Below are 16,925 nucleotides of genomic sequence, written 5' to 3'. Positions count from 1 at the left end.
CTCTTCCAAGCTTATATAGTGTGACTGTGCCTGCTTTCTGGGGCGGATTGCAATGAATGGGTCTCTCCTGGCTTCTTCAGTCAGTCTTCTTCCCTCTTCTTCCCTGTGTGCCATTCTCTTCTCCCTTGTTAGTGTTTTGTAGGATCTTCTTTTCTCAGCGTATGTTTGTAATAGTGAGTGATTATCTGTGTCCGTTTTTAGTCGGTGTAAAGCTTGGAGTACTTCTTTTATTTGCTGATAACACCCTTGATAGAACCATGGTTTAGCTCTTATCACTTTCCTGGGGGTAGTTGCTTGTTTTAAGAGTTTCTCCAGTTCAAGCGCTGCCTGCTCTACATTTGAGTTGTCGATTAAGGACTCAATTTGTTCTATCTGGTCGTGGTATTCTTCCACTTTCCTTGGATCCAGTCTCCTCGAGAGCAGTCTCTTCTCTTGGTTCTCTCTTGCCTTCCAATCACTTTGTATGGCTATGTTCATCGGTATATGTTTTCTTATAGGCATGTGGTTTGCATTCCAAAGTGGGCTTATGTCCCCTTTTATGTTTCCTCTTATGAGGGTGATATCAATAGCACTTTTGCCATTATGGTGGAAGTACGTAGGGACATTTGTGTTGTTTAGCAGGATGAGGCCTTCTTCTTGTAGTGATTTGATTACTAATTTTGTTTTGTGATTCTGTACATCCAACAAACAGTTTAGATCCCCTGCGATAAGCAAAGGGATGTCTTTCTTGCTCCGTCTTATTTGTTGGCCCAGTTCATCGATTATGTATATGGCCGATTCGCTTGGCTGGAAGTAGGTTGCTAATATTGTGGTGTGTTTTACTTCTATTAGAATGGAGTAATTTAGTTCTGTTGTCGCTATAAGTGGTGTTATCCATGGTTTCAGTAGGACTGTTATTTCCCCTTAGGGTCGCCCCCTTTCTCCTAGCTTTGCCAGCATATTTATGCTATAGAATTTCGGGTGTTGCCAATGATCTGTGAGAAAAGTTTATGAGAATTATGATAGTTAACATATTATGACAAACCTTCTTTATGATTCACAGATCATTCATGATACACATTACTGTTCCTCAGTAGAAATACTTTTATTAATTACAAAACTAACTGAATGAAAATATCTCAAAGAAACATGAAGAAATGTATTCCCACTTCAAGAGCTTTGCATATCACATGTTTAAATAGATGTGAGTCATGTATTTACAATTGCTTGTATCATACATTACAGCAAGAAAAATGTGTCGGGTACATTCATAAACATTCATATCAGTTACTTCAATGACAGAAGTTTATCTATGGAGACTGACAAAAATGAACTTAAAAGCAGGAAAACATAAAATGCAGGAATGTGAAATTGGGGTTTTACTGTATTTCTATTGTTTGACCTCTCTTGATGATTTACAACAGCTTATACCAGTTAAAAGTTAATGAGTAAACTTAGAATATAGGTGTTCTGAGATGTACTGCAAGGTAAATAAATGCTATACACATCAGCTGTTTAATTAATGTAAGTCTTCCTAAATCATAGGATATGGCAAAACACTTAAATATTTCACAAACATTGCATGTTACTAATAACATTTACTATGCATGCGATGCAAATGTGACTTTTGTGGTTGGAAGTGACTGCCTGAAACCAGTTATGTCAGTAAAATAAAACCTATTCAAAGTCTTATGTTGCTGCTTACAGTTGTCTTCAACAATTTTTGACATTGAGGTGTTCTACAGACAAAGTAAGAAAGAAACACAACATAAAGAAGAAATAAAGAAATGTTCAAAGAACAAGAAGAAAGTACTATTGCACAGCAACTGGATTAGAGAAAAAGCTCCCAAACAATAACAGTTGATGATGTTTGGTTTGTGGGGCACTCAACCGTGCGGTCACCAGTGCCTGTACAAAGTCCCAATTTGTTCACACTATTTTTTATGCAGTGCAATCTAGCCACTATCACAAATGATGATGAAATGAGGAGGACAACACAAATGCCCAGTCCTCAGGCAGAGAAAATCCCCAACACGGCCAGGAATCGAACCCATCACCCCATGATCCAGGGACAGCCTCGCTAGCCACTAGACCATGAGATGTGGACGCAGTAAACAGTGCTTCAGTTCCTGTGGTTGTGGCAAGTACACTGGTTGGACCATATAGTAAGGATAGCTGGTGATAGGATGATGAAATGAATAATGAAAGGATGATTATATTCCAGCAGAAAGGAGTGTTCAGACAAGAGCTAGATGGCTGGAAAGTTTGTTGGCTGACATTACCAACATGGAGATCTTAGCCTGGAAGAGAAAAGCAGAGAACAAGGATGTATGGATGCAGAGTGTTGAGGAGGCCAAAATCCATCAAATACCATAGCACCAAAGAAGAAGAAGATGACAATAACGTCTCATAATTTGGACTTTCCAAGAAAAACCATTGGAGAGACTAGCTTATCAGTGACAGCACAACAGAAGCCTACAACTCATGGATACTGGTTAGTGCAAGAAATGGAGTGCTGAAATCTCTCTCAACAGATGGCTGAATTGGAGATGAAGTTGGCTGTCAGTCAGGCACTCCTGATTCTGGGCAATTATGTGCAAACTCTCTGATGTGTAAAGTGTTTTACAGCTGAGCATATAGAAACACTGGGGAGTATTGCAAGTGAAATAATGGATGTACCTGATCAGCCACCATGTCTACATATTATTTCATGTAACGGACAATAGGAGATACATATACACTCCTGGAAATGGAAAAAAGAACACATTGACACCGATGTGTCAGACCCACCATACTTGCTCCGGACACTGCGAGAGAGCTGTACAAGCAATGATCACACGCACGGCACAGCGGACACACCAGGAACCGCGGTGTTGGCCGTCGAATGGCGCTAGCTGCGCAGCATTTGTGCACCGCCGCCGTCAGTGTCAGCCAGTTTGCCGTGGCATACGGAGCTCCATCGCAGTCTTTAACACTGGTAGCATGCCGCGACAGCGTGGACGTGAACCGTATGTGCAGTTGACGGACTTTGAGCGAGGGCGTATAGTGGGCATGCGGGAGGCCGGGTGGACGTACCGCCGAATTCCTCAACACGTGGGGCATGAGATCTCCACAGTACATCGATGTTGTCGCCAGTGGTCGGCGGAAGGTGCACGTGCCCGTCGACCTGGGACCGGACCGCAGTGATGCACGGATGCATGCCAAGACCGTAGGATCCTACGCAGTGCCGTAGGGGACCGCACCGCCACTTCCCAGCAAATTAGGGACACTGTTGCTCCTGGGGTATCGGCGTGGACCATTCGCAACCATCTCCATGAAGCTGGGCTACGGTCCCACACACCGTTAGGCCGTCTTCCGCTCACGCCCCAACATCGTGCAGCCCACCTCCAGTGGTGTCGCGACAGGCATGAATGGAGGGACGAATGGAGACATGTCGTCTTCAGCGATGAGAGTCGCTTCTGCCTTGGTGCCAATGATGGTCGTATGCGTGTTTGGCGCCGTGCAGGTGAGCGCCACAATCAGGACTGCATACGACCGAGGCACACAGGGCCAACACCCGGCATCATGGTGTGGGGAGCGATCTCCTACACTGGCCGTACACCACTGGTGATCGTCGAGGGGACACTGAATAGTGCACGGTACATCCAAACCATCATCGAACCCATCGTTCTACCATTCCTAGACCGGCAAGGGAACTTGCTGTTCCAACAGGACAATGCACGTCCGCATGTATCCCGTGCCACCCAACGTGCTCTAGAAGGTGTAAGTCAACTACCCTGGCCAGCAAGATCTCCGGATCTGTCCCCCATTGAGCATGTTTGGGACTGGATGAAGCGTCGTCTCACGCGGTCTGCACGTCCAGCACGAACGCTGGTCCAACTGAGGCGCCAGGTGGAAATGGCATGGCAAGCCGTTCCACAGGACTACATCCAGCATCTCTACGATCGTCTCCATGGGAGAATAGCAGCCTGCATTGCTGCGAAAGGTGGATATACACTGTACTAGTGCCGACATTGTGCATGCTCTGTTGCCTGTGTCTATGTGCCTGTGGTTCTGTCAGTGTGATCATGTGATGTATCTGACCCCAGGAATGTGTCAATAAAGTTTCCCCTTCCTGGGACAATGAATTCACGGTGTTCTTATTTCAATTTCCAGGAGTGTATGTTTGTACCTCATCTGAAATTTGCAGTAAATGATGTCATGGACTCAGGTAGTATCAAAAACAGTCCAGATATTGCACAGTATGTCATATTCTTATCTGCATTTTGTAAGTTAATTGAGAAAGTTATTTACACTAGATTAATTACAGTCTTGAGTTGACACAGCCTAAAATTTTAGAATCCAAATGACTTTATGAAAAATAAGTCAGCTTCATTTGCTACAGGACAGTTAATTGACAAAATAATAATTGCCATATGAAACAGGTTACATGTTATAGGAGTGTTCCTTGATCCTGAAAGAGTATCTGATTGTGTTGACACCATGATACTGCATGCCAAGTTGTGGAAACTGGATATTTTGAGGAACTGGTTATGAAGTGATAAAATCATATTTGACTGACAGATTACAATTTGTGTTGCTAAAAACTAGCAGTGGGTCACTCAAATCTGAAATTACTATTATCCTACAGCCTCAAGATTGTGTATTAGGACCCCTTCTTGTTTTGCCCTTATACAGTTCCCCAATCTCTAAGAAAATATTGTGTGCTGATGGTACATCCACTGTATGCAAACACAATGCAATATTTCAATGAAATTCATATAAATGGAAATTCAACGAAGACTGTTATAGTGAAATTCAGCACCAAGAATCAGATGCAGTCTGGTATGAAATTATCCATAAAAAATGATACTGTAAAGAAGGAAAACTGGACAGAATTCTTGGGAATCACAATACAGGACAATCTCAAGTAGTGCATATAGATTTCTTAGCCAGTAAGGTAGCTAAAAACATTATTATCAAACATTGTAATGATTGGCACATACTAGAAATTGCATATTGTTTATTTTCACATCAAATTTTAGCTATACAATAGAAATATGGGGTGCACTATACAGTACAAACATGTGGTGCAATGAACACAAGCAAATCTAAATGCATTACTAACACTGAAGGAAAAACCAGTCACTATTATTATTTGTGGTCTTAGTCCAGAGAATCATTTTGTAACCAGTTTCCAAAATTAGGTGAGTTTATCAGAATAGACACTTTAAATGTAATACTGCTTGTGAAAACAATGAAACCAAACTTAAATTGTAACCCTCACGAGCATAATAATAGGGAAAAATTGAAATATAATGTAAATATCAACAGATCAGAATTATATTTAACAAATGTACTTAATACTGGGCTGAAGCTAGCCAGTGTTCATCTGTTTTGAAAGTACTTCTGGTCAATAGTATTGCTAGTTTGCAAGAAATCTAGTGGTAACTACAAAAATTGCGACATTATTCTTATTTACCAACAAAAGTCAAACATTGTTGTTATGGTCTTCAGTCCTGAGACTGGTTTGATGCAGCTCTCCATGCTAATCTATCCTGTGCAAGCTCTTTCATCTCCCAGTACCTACTGCAACCTACATCCTTCTGAATCTGCTTAGTGTATTCATCTCTTGGTCTCCCTCTACGATTTTTACCCTCCACGCTGCCCTCCAATGCTAACTTTGTGATCCCTTGATGCCTCAACACATGTCCTACTAACCGATCCCTTCTTCTAGTCAAGTTGTACCACAAACTTCTCTTCTCCCCAATCCTATTCAATACCTCCTCATTAGTTACGTGATCTACCCACCCAATCTTCAACATTCTTTTGTAGCACCACATTTCAAAAGCTTCTATTCTCTTCTTGTCCAAACTATTTATTGTCCATGTTTCACTTCCATACGTGGCTACACTCCATACAAATACTTTCAGAAACGACTTCTTGACACTTAAATCTATATTCGATGTTAACATATTTCTCTTCTTCAGAAACGCTTTCCTTGCCATTGCCAGTCTACATTTTATATCCTCTCTAATTCGACCATCATCAGTTATTTTGCTCCTCAAATAGCAAAACTCCTTTACTACTTTAAGTGTCTCATTTCCTAATCTAATTCCCTCAGCATCACCTGACTTAATTCGACTACATCCCATTATCCTCGTTTTGCTTTTGTTGATGTTCATCTTATATCCTCCTTTCAAGACACTGTCCATTCCGTTCAACTGCTGTCTCTGACAGAATTACAATGTCATCGGCGAACCTCAAAGTTTTTATTTCTTCTCCCTGGATTTTAATACCTACTCCAAACTTTTCTTTTGTTTCCTTTACTGCTTGCTCAATATACAGATTGAATAACATCGGGGAGACGCTACAACCCTGTCTCACTCCCTTCCCAACCACTGCTTCCCTTTCATGCCCTTCGACTCTTATAACTGCCATCTGGTTTCTGTACAAATTGTAAATAGCCTTTCGCTCCCTGTATTTTACCCCTGCCACCTTTAGAATTTGAAAGAGAGTATTCCAGTCAACATTGTCAAAAGCTTTCTCTAAGTCTACAAATGCTAGAAACATAGTTTTGCCTTTCCTTAATCTATTTTCTAAGATAAGTCGTAAGGTCAGTATTGCCTCACGTGTTCCAACATTTCTACGGAATCCAAACCGATCTTCCCTGAGGTCGGCTTCTACCAGTTTATCCATTCATCTGTAAATAATTCGCGTTAGTATTTTGCAGGTGTGACTTATTAAACTGATAGTTCGGTAATTTTCACATCTGTCAACACCTGCTTTCTTTGGGATTGAAATTATTATGTTCTTGAAGTCTGATGGTATTTCGCCTGTCTCATATATCTTGCTCACCAGATGGTAGAGTTTTGTCAGGGCTGGCTCTCCCAAGGCTGTCAGTAGTTCTAATGGAATGTTGTCTACTCCCGGGGCCTTGTTTCGACTCAGGTCTTTCAGTGCTCTGTCAAACTCTTCACACAGTATCATATCTCCCGTTTCATCTTCATCTACATCCTCTTCCATTTCCATAATATTGTCCTCAAGTACATCACCCTTGTATAGACCCTGTATATACTCCTTCCACCTTTCTGCTTTCCCCTCTTTGCTTACAACTGGGTTTCCATCTGAGCTCTTGATATTCATACAAGTGGTTCTCTTCTCTCCAAAGGTCTCTTTAATTTTCCTGTAGGCTGTATCTATCTTACCCCTAGTGAGATAAGCCTCTACATCCTTACATTTGTCCTCTAGCCATGCCTGCTTAGCCATTTTGCGCTTCCTGTCAATCTCATTTTTGAGACGTTTGTGTTCCTTTTTGCCTGCTTCATTTACTGCATTTTTATATTTTCTCCTTTCATCAATTAAATTCAATATTTCTTCTGTTACCCAAGGATTTCTACTAGCCCTCATCTTTTTACCTACTTGATCCTCTGCTGCCTTCACTATTGCATCCCTTAAAGCTACCCATTCTTCTTCTACTGTATTTCTTTCCCCCATTGCTGTCAATTGTTCCATTATGCTCTCCCTGAAACTCTCTACAATCTCTGGTTCTTTCAGTTTATCCAGGTCCCATCTCCTAAAATTCCCACCTTTTTGCAGTTTCTTCAGTTTTAATCTACAGCTCATAACCACTAGATTGTGATCAGAGTCCACATCTGCCCCTGGAAATGTCTTACAATTTAAAACCTGGTTCCTAAATCTCTGTCTTACCATTATATAATCTATCTGATACCTTTTAGTATCTCCAGGGTTCTTCCATGTATACAACCCTCTTTCATGATATTGTTTAAAATAGGACTGTAGATTCTACATCTAAAACTTCAATATTTTTACGTGACATATTTGAGAATTAATATATATTATGTTCTGAAATTGTAGTATTCTAGGCATACTTTTTTTAAATTTGTTATTGAATAAAATTCAATTATTATTATTATTATTATTATTATTATTATTAGCTGTGTGGTACTGTGTATGGACTCCTATGCCAATTTTTTCGATAGCCTGCTGGTGAGAGGAACCTATCACCACATGTATTAATACAACCATGAATTATCCTTCCAAGTGAATATATTGTATGGCTTGAGTATCAAATAGTTATGTTGCTCTAAGAACAGCTACTGAAAAGTGCTTGAGCATCAAACACTCTTTGGAAGATTCTTTACTTGGGATGCTTTAACACTTTTTGAAATTCGTCATTGGACAATCAATAATTGTAAGTGTATGAAATAACAAGACACCTATAATGCCCATATCTTTAATGCATTACAAAATATCGTATTCATGATCCATGGAACTAGTATTAATCTAATCTAATCTAATCTAATCAAGTCTAATAGACAATGCTTATACCAGATGAGCATATGTACATAATGAACCTTCATTAAGTATTTCACAATTTCACTGTTGATAAAAATTGTTAATAATTTATAATAACATTGCTATGCAATATTCATCATTATGTAAGGAATGATTTCATAGGCTAAAGATAAGTGACATTACCTATTAGTTTAGAAGCTGTACTGAGATTTCAAGATGGCATCAGTGTCTGGGGAGGTATTACAATGTAATATTAAATTTCACAATCCAGCAATCTTTTAAATGAACAAGCAGAGAGTTTAATAGCTTTAACATAACATTTGTAGTTTATTAATCCTTTCATATGACAGTCAATAGTTTTTCCAAAACATCACAGATAAAAACCAAACATAACACTTGTGAACTCATATTAGAATGCCAAAGGCATTTTATTGTATAAAACAATCTGAAAATGAGGTGCCACAAAAATGGACTGAACTACCTATCACAACAATCTGACACTCTTGGCATCACAAACAATATAACATTTAATGTTTAAATGTTCGAGTTTTTTGAATACATGCCATAAGTCAAAATATAATTTAGATAACTTCAGTTTTTTAGGTTACCTAACAAATTTAAATTATGTACTATTTTCCAAACACTTGTATTTATGTAAAGACTTTTAGTAGTAATATCAAATGACAAAGGTTATAGATTTGTAAATATAAAATTAGGAACTTCCTGATACTTAACAATATTGATATCATTTTCATAGTAAAATAAATAAAAATATAAATGGAAACATATTTTGTTTGTACATAAGACTGTAAAGCAAAAATACTGAAAATGATGTAGATTTATTTTCAGAGCATTTACTGATAATAATACAGCTGCTGATTTTTGTGGTGTATAATCAGTACATAATAACATACCAATATGCAAATAATAAAAATATATTGACAGAAAAAAATTTCTAACAGTCAGAATAGTCTATGAACAACTGCAGATAAGTAATATGTGATTTATGCAAGAAAATCAACTCAAGTCTGTCTGAAGTAAAAGCAAAAGTTCCAGTGGTGTTAGATGCATTATTTGCTATATAGATTTCATAAAAATGTGGCAAATTTAAGCAAACCAGGAGCTACATTAGTTGAATTTTGACCAAAATAAAATGTGAAAACAATTATCTCAGCAATGTTAGAGCTGTATGAAAATGAATACCAAAGATTTTGTGAACCAGTTTATTACTGTAGATGAGCCTCCTTACCTGCAGGTCAGACAAGTTAAATAAGTCATTACTCATGGCTTTGTGTGAGAGAGCTTTCTTCTCTTGACATATGTCACAAATCTGGACATAATATGCGTGCACATGTTGAGAAAAAAGTGGAAATTTGGCCTGAAATTGGATTAGATTTTTGTTCAGTTACTACAGCTAAATAAAGTAATGATGAGATCATTCAGCTGTCCTTTAGAGTGTTTGTATCGTTCAAGTTGTGAAATGCTTCTGGCTCTGAACCCTCATTTGAATCAACAAAGAGAAGAAATATACTCCCGGTAATTTCCACATAAGATTATTTTGTGACTATAGAAAGAACAATTTGGGTTCTGTGTTGTGAATATATTGTCTCTCTGTCTCCACATCTGTTAGTGTGTTTAGTGTAGTGTCTGCCATGCATTCATATTCTGTGTGTCATATATTCATATTCTGAAGAAGAAAGCAAGGTTCAAAGCCTGAGCTAAGCATTCATTTCATTATTTATGTGCCAGTCAACAGCTCAACACTTCCTCTGTGTGATGACCAGTTGTCATACAACTGATGTATTCCACTCATGACTTTCCATTATCATATTAAGACATCTTTCTGTGGTATAGACCAATCTGCTGATATAAGAACAAAATATTATGAAAATTAGCCACAGGCTTTCTTGATAATCAGACTGAAAAGTTAAAAACTTGACCACAAAACTATCTTCTGCAGTTTACTTGACTTCCAGAGTGAAAGAAGCAGTATCTTGTTAAACTGTAGCAATCTTTTATACTAGCATATATTGCTTTTACCTTGTTGTGAATCTTGAGATAACTTCACTTAGAAAGAACAAAGGAATCTTGGAAAGACTTGTATCTACAGACTGTCACTGTCATAAGTGTATAGTTACTCTCAGTTACAGTGAGCAGAATATAAAAAGGGAATGGAGGAAACACATTAGGGTACTAGCGCATCATATGTTACTGCTGAAAATACTCAGAGGGTGTTACAGGTTCCTGCATTGTTATATGTATCTATGTGGCACCATCTATCACTTGTGAGTTGTGGACTTTCTTCACTTTTCACTATTGATACCATCCTTTAAGCTCGATTATTGTAAGATTTCATATGTTTTGTCTCATTCACTCTCATATAGTTAACATTCTGTAAACTAAGCACTAAAGGACTAAGGGCAGATTTAAATGGAGTTTGCTTCTATAATTACATACTCTCCATTCAGATGTTATTACTATTCTATTATTTACAGTATTTTCTTTTAGAAACTTAACCAAGCATTTTTTTTTCCAGCATTATCATAACTTAAATGATGAATATATCAGCATGAGTCCAAAACCAGGATCTAATGGAGATGACTATCTTGCCATGGCTGCTGCACCTGATTATAATAAATTACTATCACCAGTGGAAGGTGAAAATCATTCATATATAAATAGGTAAGAAAACAAAATTCCTGTGTAATTGTTCATACACTATGCTATGAGAAGTATCAGGACACCTATTAGTGAAAATTAATATGTGGTGCGCCCACCCTTCACCTTTATGATGCCTTGAACTATGCTGGGGGCACTTCCAATGAGGTGTCTAAATATCTTTGGAGGAATGGCAGCCCACTCTTCCTCAAGAGCTAAAACCAGAGAAGCTGTGATGTTGAGTGCTGGTGTCTGGAGAAAAGTCACATTCTAACTCATCCTAAAGGTGATCCGCTGGGTTCAGGTCTGGGCTTCAATAAGGCCATTCCATTTCAGGAATTCTGTTGATCACAAACAATTGCCACACAGCTGCTTCTTTATGATAGGGTGCTTTAAAATGCTGATACAAACAACTGCTGTAGCTGTACTGTTCCTCTACTGTATACACTACACAATGCTGTAAAATGTGTTCATATCCACCTGCATTTAGCATTTTCTTAAGCACAGTAAGGGGACCATACTATAATCTCAAAAAAACATCCACATACTGTAACATCACCTCCTCTTTATTTCATTGTTGTGCTGTACGGCGCTTGCTATGAGTGTATCTCTTGCTTTTTGGCTCAGTTGGCTAGAGATTTAGTTTGAAAGACCTGTTGGTTTGATCTGTCACATGCAGGCTAAACATGCGGTGACCTATTGCATAGGGCATGGGACGTGTGGAGCTCCAGTCATGGAATGGAGGCAGAAGATGGTTGGGAGTGTACTTTGGTGAGTTGTGCTGTGAGTCACCTTGAGGTTGTGGTGCTAGCTTTTCTGTTGCTTAAAGGGAATTCTTTGACGTCTTGAGTGGTTTGGGACTTGCATTCAAATGTGAATTTGGTTTTAAGTACTGCACAGATCAACTGGGCTGTCATTGTGTTTGTTAGCTTTGTAGCAGCTTATTAGCTGTGCAGGTATTGATTTCATTTCAGTTGATACAGTTTTTGATTGAAGTTTCATGGGTTTTAAGTCCTGCCATTGTGCTCATTAGCTTTGTAGCCATTTGTTTGTTTACATTTGCCAGTGGTTTTAGGTGCTGCTCTTATCAGCCGGGCAGATTTTTATTGTTATATTTTAATGTGGATTTAATTGCTGCACAGCACAGGCTAGCAGTTTTTGTGTTAATTTTTGAGGCTGTAGTTTGATGTTGTTTGTTGCCATGGCAGTCTTGAACTGGAGGGAGCTATTGCCGATATATATCATTTCCGTTAAGGCTGTAGTAGTAGGCATTTGACTCCATGAAGATTATACTTCAGCAGGTATGAAAGTGTCCTTTATTAGTGGATTGAAATCCATTTGTATAGAAAAGCTTGGATGATAATAGTTTTAGAATGCTGTGAAACAATTATATCCTTCATCCCTGCATATCTGAAATTAGTGTGTGCTCTAGTCACTCAAGCAAGTTGTCATTTCCGGCCATGCAATTGGTTGTTGAAATAAGTGACTGTTAAGGTACTGTAATTGGGATAATTCCCCAGCCCTCCCTTCAAGCATTGCTCATGGGATCAAGCTTGAGTTACATCATTCGCACTGTACATGATGGCAGGTAATGTTTGCCAGGCATTTGCCACACCTTAAGCCTTTCATCAAATTACCACAGTGTATAGAATGTAATGTTCCCATTGCATTTCATGCTTTAGATTTACCTCACGCAGGAAATACTAAATATTATTATGATTGCGTCCAGTGACTTAGGTGACCATGGATGCAGCAGCCTCAGATTTCTTCACCTAACTATGCAGCAGCTGCTGGGGGGAGGGGGGCAACGATTCAGAACAATCCCTACTTTTCTTGATTAGATTAGATTAGATTAATACTAGTTGCGTGGATCATGAATACGATATTTCGTGATGATGTGGAACGAATTCTTCAAAACTACTGTAGTAATCTTCCTGAAACAAAAATTTGATTCAAAAACACTACTCACAGACTCAGATTTCAGAATGAGAACTGAGTGTTCTGAATGACTGATTGGAATAAATCTACAATAGAATATTCATTTGTCTTCCAAAGTTTATATAGTCATTGTCCTGTTCGAAGGTTTATTCTTGAGATGACTCATTTCTCCTATGTAGGCTGGCAATTCAGAGAGCATCAGTATCACACCCATGCATATACTCCTTCTTGTGAAGTTATTACAATTGTCACATTGCCTTGAAGACATTTGTCTCTCAACATGGCTCACCAAACGAAAATAAGTAATAAATTCAAACAGTAGTTTTGCTATCCTATATGATAGTTTATTTGTTTTATCATTCACAAGTACCATTTGTTGGTAAGGCACAGGTGGGTGTAGTCATAACTCTTCTGGAACCACCAGCGTAGCTCATCACTCCAGATCACTCATTTCCAGACATCCACTGTCAAGTGTCACTAGCATTGACTACAGAAATGTGGGATATATGAGGAACTACTCAACTGTTGTAACCCATTATTCTTTAAATCTCATGGACAGCCATCACAGTCATCATGCTAACTAGAGAGCTGTTAGCATTTTCGAACTCATGAGTGATTTCTTCCACCGATTTCATGTGATTATTTTATGATCACCTTCTGTGATGCTCAACAGTCGCTCTCCATCAGTACATGAGGTCTGTCTGGTCTTTGTTTACCATGGTTCTTCCTGTGTCTTTCCATTACACAATCACATAATCAACAATCAACTTGGGCAGCTTTAAAGGATTTGAAATGCTCCTGATGGATTTGTCACTCATGCGCCATCTGATGACTAGTCAATGTTTGAAGTCACTGAATTCTCCTGACCAAACCATTTTGTTGTTACTGCTTCTCTAGTGACAACACTACTCCCCACCTTCATTTATCTGGTGGGACTGCCTCTGTGACATCTAGTTGTTATTCCACCTTACATAGAGGTCTTTCAATGTTTTTCTTCATAAAGTGTGTGTGTGTGTGTGTGTGTGTGTGTGTGTGTTTGTGTGTGTGTGTGTGTAAAGAGGTAGACATTATTATTAAATCAAGAAGTGCATAAGCTATCTGTATGAGAAATTTGTCTTTTAAACAGAAAAATGTCATATCATCCATCTGCCTTATGTCTAAAATATATAATTACAGTTATAGTATTTTATTTATCAGGATGGAATTGTGTTTGTTTAAATGTTTCTATTTTTCCAAACAGTAACCCATTGTCAAGTGAAAATCCTGAAATTGAACATATAAGAGACTACACTGATATGAATTGTGCATCACCCTCTGGTTATGATGTCAGCAGTATTGATACAGGCTTCCACAGTGATGGTTCACAGAATACAACATATGAAGCCAGAGATGATAACAGCAACAAAACTGCGAAGCTGGCAAATGTTAAATTATACTCTCACACAAAAGATGCTCAGAAAGATACTGAAAAGCAAAATATTTTGTCAGAAAATAATGGAATCTCAAACCCTGCATATTTTCACACCTCATTGTAATTCTCATTACTCTGTAAGTAATTTATTTGTTGCTACTGGTCTTTTAAAATCTGAATTTCTTGTGAATATTTGCTTCAAGATACCAAATAAACCATTAAAAGTGCAACCTGTTGCATTAAATGACAACAATAACTCATTTTAAAACTGTTTGTTCTGATGGTTGTGATACTATGTATGCATATTAATTGAGCATAATAAGAAATGTGTCCACCTCCATAGCTGAGTGGTCTGCATGGATGACTGCAATACAGACGTTTCGGGTTTGATTCCTCATACCGCCAGGAATTTTTCTTTGGTGCGACGTAAAGGGTGCACTCAGCCTCAGGAAACCAACTGAGGAGCTAATTGACCAATTACTATGGATGCCAAGATCAAGAAGTCCAACAATGACTGGGAAAATGGTGTGCTGACCACATGCACCTCCATAGTGCATGCAATGCCACCAATGGTAAAGGATGACACGGTGGTTAGTCAGGCCCAATTGGCCAATCTAGGAATGCAGAACCCTACTTTCTTATAATTAGAAATGGAAGTATATTTCCTTGGTTGCTTGGATGAATGAAATAAACATCTCTTATTCATTATTTTAGCATGTGTGTTGCTTACTTTCAGTTGCCAGTAAACAGTATTGTGTATTGTATCTTTTTAAAAGATATTTATTTTATGGAGATGACATCTGATGTTTAGAAGTATTTGATGTTTTATTGTAGTTTATGATTTGTGGCAATGAACCTCAATAAATAAATTTAAATGTAAAACTGCTCAGTTGATGAGCATCTCTCAAGCAAAAGATGTATTTTAAAGAAATAATATTTCATTTTTTATAAAATACTAACTTATAGAAGATGAATGTTAATAAATGTCATGTTAAATTCTTTACGTGATATCTGCATACAACTTTAAATATTTATTGCCATTGTTGATTGCCCTCAAAATGCACAGAATGTATAAATTTGATATCTGCATACCACATTAAATATTTATTGCAATTGTTGATAGCTCACAAAATGCACAGAATTTATAAAATCTTCAGAGCTCTATTTAATAATTCTCAACTTGTTACAGGTTGAGTCAAAACGTTATGACCAGCTGCTTAACTGCATCTTGGTTCACCATTTTAATGAAAAACTCAGTGATTATGCCTGGCATTGATTGTCAGAGACACAGGAAACTAAATCTCTATAGACTGGTCATGAAATTCCTGTCCTAGATGTGTTTCACTGGGTTCAGATCAAGTGAATTTTTTGGTTAAGGCATCAATATGAATTCATTATCATGCTCCTCAAACAATGGTGGCATGATTCTGGCCTTGAGACACTGACAGTTATCCCACTGGTGGCATTGGAACTGGGGAAGACGTCAAGCTTGAAGGGATGCAGGTGGCCCGCAATAACGTTCACATGGTCCACACTGTCATGGTGTATCTGAATAGTAGCAAATACCCTGTGGAAGTCAAAATAAACATTCCTCACAGCATAATATCGCCTAAACCAGCCTGCGTACCTGGCACGGTACACGTATTGAGCAGCCATTCACCTGGATGACAGAATCTCTGAACATGGCCATCAACCTAGAAAAAAATAATAAACATGCTTCATCCAACCAGGCAATCTGTTTCCATTGATGCACAGTCCAAGCTTAGATATCTTGCAATGCTGCAATCATAATTGATAGCTCTGGGCACACATAAGGATAGTCTGCTGTTGAGCCCTATGTTCAACAATGTGTGCCTGCCCCAACACTGTACTCTGTCATCACGTCATCCACAGATCACAGCTTAGCCTGTGTTACAGAGTGGGTTAGCCTCCGACCTCCATGTTGTGTGAAGAGGCATAGACACCCAACACCTTGCCTACTTGTGGTTTCACCATCCTTCAGCCACTTTCCTTATGTGCTCAAGACAGCAGCATGCAAACAGCCAACCAGCTTAGCCATTGCTGAGATGCTCATTCCCAGGGGCCAAACCATAACTATCAGCCTTTGTCAAAATCATTTATGTTAGTGGATTTTCTCATTTGCATCACATATCATTGTTAGAATTATTTTTAAGAAAAATTTCTTATTATAGTGTCAGCTGCAAATATTCACAGTTGGTTGTTAATTTCGATCACAAGCAATGATTTTTTATGTAAGTATTTTATCTTCAAGAATTTTGGATGTTGTTGATGCAGACAGTTTGTACAATCTGAGTAATGTATTATGTTACAAACAATAGTTATAAATAAACAGATAAATCATGTAGATTTGCATGCCAACATACAGTGAGTATAAATTAAAATTTTAGATTTTCTTTTACACAATCAGAAAAAGAAAGCTTTCATGTTAAGCCAGTTTTGTAGAACAGTTCTGAATGTTTTTCATGAGGTAGTATGCTTCTGGTGGCAGTGCATTGAACAGTTTTACACAAAGATATAGCTTATGAGCTTTGTGTAGTCTTGTAAAGTGTCAGCCAATTTTATTTGTGACATGTATTATGACAATGAAATGATTGCCTTAATTTACAGCTCTCTTGATTTT

At 38.2% G+C, this 16,925-nt stretch overlaps 1 protein-coding gene across 2 annotated transcripts in view; it reads left to right on the top strand.

The window, feature by feature from the left end:
• The window catches only part of LOC126199370 (mast/stem cell growth factor receptor kita-like), a 277,142-nt gene extending 260,616 nt beyond the window's left edge, over nucleotides 1–16,526 (top strand). Inside the window, exons 21-23 of one of the 2 annotated variants that reach the window (XM_049936274.1) lie at nucleotides 10,814–10,959; nucleotides 14,114–14,421; nucleotides 15,474–16,526. In XM_049936274.1, the coding sequence (XP_049792231.1) occupies nucleotides 10,814–10,959; nucleotides 14,114–14,408 (441 nt within the window). In that variant the 3' untranslated portion in view covers nucleotides 14,409–14,421; nucleotides 15,474–16,526. Of the gene's footprint in view, nucleotides 1–10,813; nucleotides 10,960–14,113; nucleotides 14,422–14,627; nucleotides 15,279–15,473 lie in introns of those variants that run through there. The other variant, XM_049936273.1, reaches the window with a different exon arrangement.
• The last annotated feature ends 399 nt before the right edge of the window (nucleotides 16,527–16,925 follow it).

This window comes from Schistocerca nitens, chromosome 8 (assembly GCF_023898315.1).
Source record: "Schistocerca nitens isolate TAMUIC-IGC-003100 chromosome 8, iqSchNite1.1, whole genome shotgun sequence".
NCBI classification, from domain to species: domain Eukaryota; kingdom Metazoa; phylum Arthropoda; class Insecta; order Orthoptera; family Acrididae; genus Schistocerca; species Schistocerca nitens.
This window is presented reverse-complemented; position numbering and strand designations above follow the sequence as displayed.